At 42.7% G+C, this 5,000-nt stretch overlaps 1 protein-coding gene across 1 annotated transcript in view; it reads right to left on the bottom strand.

Annotated features, from left to right (window-relative positions):
- Positions 1-5,000, bottom strand: part of axl (AXL receptor tyrosine kinase) — a 41,783-nt gene that overhangs the window by 29,797 nt on the left and 6,986 nt on the right. The window contains exons 2-4 of the mRNA XM_080025098.1: positions 4,028-4,238; positions 3,003-3,103; positions 2,567-2,749 (exon numbers count right to left, since the gene is read on the bottom strand). Coding sequence (XP_079881224.1) covers positions 2,567-2,749; positions 3,003-3,103; positions 4,028-4,238 — 495 coding nt within the window. The remainder of the gene's footprint in view (positions 1-2,566; positions 2,750-3,002; positions 3,104-4,027; positions 4,239-5,000) is intronic.

Here is a 5,000-nt window from a genome sequence, read left to right as displayed (position 1 = left end):
ACACACACACACACACATTTGTACAGCTATCCTTGTGTGGACATGCATTCCCTAGCCCCTAACTCTAACCATCAAAACTAATTGCCTAACCCCAACTCTTACACTAACCATAACCTAAACGTAATCCATACCTGAACCTTAAATCCTAATCATAACCCCTTTTTACAGACCTTTAAAATAGTTGTGCAAGTACACACACACACACACACGCGCGTGTGCACACACACACACACACACACACACACTGACTCAAACATGTGATAATCGAGTTGTATCACTCTTATCTAACACCCTAACATTGTCAATCTGCCACAGACCGAGGCTCACACGCAGCATTACGCAGTGTGTCGCCCTGCGCCGCACGGCACCATGCCTCCATTGTGCCGCGGCCGGAAAAAGAACAGGGGGTACGCTCCTCACTGGCTCAAGAGAGGGATTGTGAGAGAGGAAAAGGGAAAGAGGGAGGGAGAGAGGGAGGGAGAGAGGGAGAGAGAGAGAGAGGGAGGGAGGGAGGGAGAGAGAGAGGGAGAGAGGGAGAGGGAGAGAGAGGGAGAAAGGGAGCGAGAGGGAGGGAGAGAGGGAGGGAGGGAGGGAGAGCGAGAGGGATGACCACAAGCTGTGTGGGTGAATGAACTGCTCATCAGGCCATCTCAGAGTAACGCCACTCACTCGCCCTTCTGTCTCTCTCTCCTTCCCCAGAAGCAAAACCACAACACAACATCCCCTGATCAGCTGATATGTCATAATTGCGGGTCACTCAGAAGAACTCCTGAGTTCACGAGCATTGCACGCAGTATTGACCAATAGTCTTAATGTCATGTACAGTGAAGTCACAAAGTATTATGACATGCTGTGTTATTCATAATTGTGTTGCTGTAAACCTGCATATTGGATTTTGAATTATGTTCATATATTGAGTAATTAAGGATTTTATTTTATTAAGTTTGTGAACATTTTACTGGAAATGTTAGAACATTGTTGGATTAACCCATCACAAACTACAAAATATGATGTCTTCATCCCCATTATACTTCATTTATGAATGAAAATGACTTCAAACCAAATATTTACTCTATTAGAATTTAATTTAAGTTTTAACTTGCTTAGGACATTGCTGTTCTGCCCTCTTAACATGTGGACTGGTCATACATCACTATCCATCTGCTGTGAATGGAAACTAGCTTTAACTTGAAGTAACTGGGACATGTGTTGCCCTTGATGGTTGAAAGCCCTTTCCTCCCATTTTCTCTTTATGGAGCTGATTGGAAGATTACTTGCGTTTTTCCTCGGTCAGTTCCAGTGGTTTTAGACCTGTGGTAGTGAGCCTGTGGTCTACCAGAGCAGCTGCTGCCCATTCCATAGACCTGAGTGTGGGTTACCGTCACACAGCACAGGGTCAGCACCAGCCAGCGCTTTCTGGGATGAGTCAAACCAGATCAACATACCAACCGCTGCCGCCTCCATATTACTCAACAACACAGTCTTAGTCACACACACACACACACACACACACACACACACACACACACACACACACACACACACACACACACACACACACACACATTCTCAACCCCGTCCTCCTACGATACTGGACTTAACACAGGCCAGCTAGCTATCTGGAAGGCAGGGCAGCTGTGGGTTTGCATTCAAGCAGCAACAGAAGCCTTCCTCTACTTATTTCTTTTTATCTCTCTGTGTCCAGTGCACATCTTAGAGTATTTTCCTTCTCCCCCCAATAGTGCCTCTTGTGCCCGATGCTCTGAATCTACCCACTTAACACACACGACCACAAGGCACAGCCTCAATGGATGCCCTGGCTGCATGCCAGCCAGGCCGGCTCTCTGTGGAGTGATTATATGGAGGTTTTGTTTGAGCCAACGAGGGGAGGACTTAGAAGCCTTTGAAGTTACAGAAGAAAGTTGCTGTGTAGCTTAAAACAGTGTGTGTGTGTGTGTGTGTGTGTGTGTGTGTGTGTGTGTGTGTGTGTGTGTGTGTGTGTGTGTGTGTGTGTGTGTGTGTGTGTGTGTGTGTGTGTGTGTGTGTGTGTGTGTGTTATAATCAGGCCAAATAAATTCCATTACAAGCAATGGTTTGGAACTGGTCCTGTTTCTAGTGAATTAAAACAAACGTTGCTACCTAGAGCCAGAAGTCGCTGATGGAGAGTTAATGCAGAAATGTGATGAGGGGTGATTGATCGATCCAACAGAAATCATCAATATGGTTTCAAACAAAAACGACAAACATTTTCTTGTTCTAGCTTTTCAACTGTGAAGTTTTTTGAAATTGTATTAATTTTATTGTAAACTGAATAGTGTTGTGTTTTGAACTGTTGCTCTGAAGAAAACAATATATTTGAAGATCTCACCCATGGCCAAATGCTCATTACTGGGATTTTTTTTTCAATTTAAAGATTAAATTTTTTTGAATAACTCCCAGACTTTTTTACTAAGTCCTGAAACATTGTGCAAAGTGAGAGCACATGCAGTATGTTTGAAATGGTTCGCTCCGTACATGTGTCCTTGACTACTGCTGAGGTAAAATACAGTGTAATAATTCTCTCTACCTGTGATGTTGAGTGTGGAGGGAGAGAGGGCCACTGGGTCGTTTAGGGAGTTGAGAGGAGCCCCGTCCTGCAGCCAGATGACCCTTACAGGCTCCGGGGGTCCGTGGGCCACACAGCTCAGGTTCAGAGACACGTTGGCCACCACTGACTTGTGCTGCGGCTCCACTGAGAAGTGAGGAAGGCCTGGAGGGAGAATGAGATCAATCAGGGTCTCTACTCGTTTACCAATCTAAAATAAAGTGACAACGAGGAACTTTCAGTTTTTGTTGATTCTAGCAGCCCCCTATGGACAAAAGCAGTAGTGTTTTTAAAGACAACAGCACCTGCACAACATTTAAGAGTTCCTCATAGTATCTTTAAACTACAGCAGTCAGACCAAACATGTTTATTTTTCTAGCGTTCTTTGTGAACTTCGGTTAGTGTCAGGTGAACTCACCCTCCAGCTGGATGCTCCCCTCCTCTGACAGAGTGCGATGGCTCTCTGAGAGGACAGCACAGCGATAGGAGCCCATGTCAGGAAGCTGCACCTTCTCAATGCTGTAAAGTGTATAAAAAAGGATATGACAGGTTTCATAAAGATCAAGCAATGACAAATCAAACTGAGAAATGCAAAGAGCCTGATTAACCTCCTTTTCAAATGTTGCCATCCAATCACACCAGGATTTAATACAATAAGCTACAGCAGAATGCTTGTTGTCAAAAACTTTTCGTCAAAATCAATATCTCCTCACTATCTGCTACCTGTCCATATGTGTGTGCCGAAAATAAATATGGTGGTAATAAACAGCCTAGGCTCTATAAACTGGCATGTACTGTAGGTGGGAACCTTTGTTTACATAGCAGTTTACAGAGCATAGGCTGTGTATTAACACCAAATGTTCTTTTCAGCATGCACACAAATGTACAGGTCGTGAGGAGATATTCAAGGATTTTGACAAAAACTGATTTTGACAACATGCATTCTCCAGAATCACTGACTCCACCTTTAATTACAAAGCGCTGCATGTTGGCGGGAACTCAACGTGGTGAAGTCATCCAGAGACATTACAGGTTGAGCCAGGTGAGAGGTAGTGGAGGAACAGGTAATAAAACACAACCACAGCGCAGGAGGGAGTGAATGACATTGCTAGGTCAGGTGTGGCTTCCTCCCTCCTCACCAAAACCTATTATCACTAATCTCCTGCACTAATGTGACAATAGCAGCTGGGGAAGTGGAGCAGAGATAACCATCTCTTCAGACTGCACTTCAGAAAAAAAAAAGAAAAAAAAAACTGATACATCTCCATGTAGCACTTACATGTGGCACTTTGGTTTATTTGAAGCTATAGTACTTGCGGGATTCTTGTTGTTCTGAGTTTGTACCTTCATGGTTGAATGCACTTAATGGAAGTCGCTTTGGATAAAAGTGTCAGCTAAATAAAATGTAATATAATGTAAAAAATGTATTAACCTGACGCTCACCTAAGCGTGCTCATAATGGTCCAACTGTTGCTGCCTGTGTGAAGCTGGAACTGGTCGGTGTCTGCGTACTGTAGGGGCAGACCGTCCCTCAACCACAGCACGTCAGGCGGGTACTCCTCCTCGTCCCCCGTCCCCTTCAGAGTGCAGTGCATGGTCACAGGTTTGCCCAGAGAAGAGATGACCTTAGCCGGACTCTTGTCAAACTCCATTTCTATATGATTAAAGGAAGGGAAGAAGAAGAAGGATTGTTATGGGTTGGATTTTCAGTCGTTAAAATCGACCTTACAATGCACATTGAGTCTTAAAAAGTTCACAGCATAGCCAAATAATTAAGCCTTATTTTAAAACAGCAATTTTTTTTTTTGTTATGCTTTATTTTTTATTTTATTTTAAGAACACAAAAACACAATTGAAAAAGTGAACACACAAACAAAAGACAAAAAAAAACTAACATGGCGTACTCTACTTAACAGGTTTCCAATGACATTGTATAAACTATAGATAAATAATAAGCAACAAATAAAAAGTCAATAAGGTGTCATGAAGGTCACTTCAACACTGCTATAAGTTCTTGTTTACTGTTATTCTTTCTAAAGATGCTATGCTGCTTCATATACAAACAACAGAAATATGACATAGGATATCCAGTCCATAATATATGTTGCCTTTGAATGGTTTAAGCATCTCATTGGTTTAAAGGTGCAGTGTGTAATATGACATCATCAAGAAAGTTCTACAAAGTTCTAGAATGCAACGCTCCCTGGGTAACCCCAACCCTTTAGAATAATAACAGAAGCTACAGTGGCCTTCAAGGACAAGAACAATTCTAAATTTTAAACAATGCACCTGATGACATTCCAACTATGACACTTTCAAGATGGCGGCACTAGGCCTTGGTCCAAAATATGCAGAAATATGGACATATATGAGACCCTTTCTAAGGGAAAAAATAATAATTCAAAACATTTTTTTC

The sequence above is a fragment of the Ammodytes marinus genome (genome assembly GCF_949987685.1).
Source record: "Ammodytes marinus genome assembly, chromosome: 3".
Taxonomy (NCBI): domain Eukaryota; kingdom Metazoa; phylum Chordata; class Actinopteri; order Uranoscopiformes; family Ammodytidae; genus Ammodytes; species Ammodytes marinus.
Note: the sequence above shows the minus strand (reverse complement) of the source record. Positions and strands in the feature narration are given on the sequence as shown.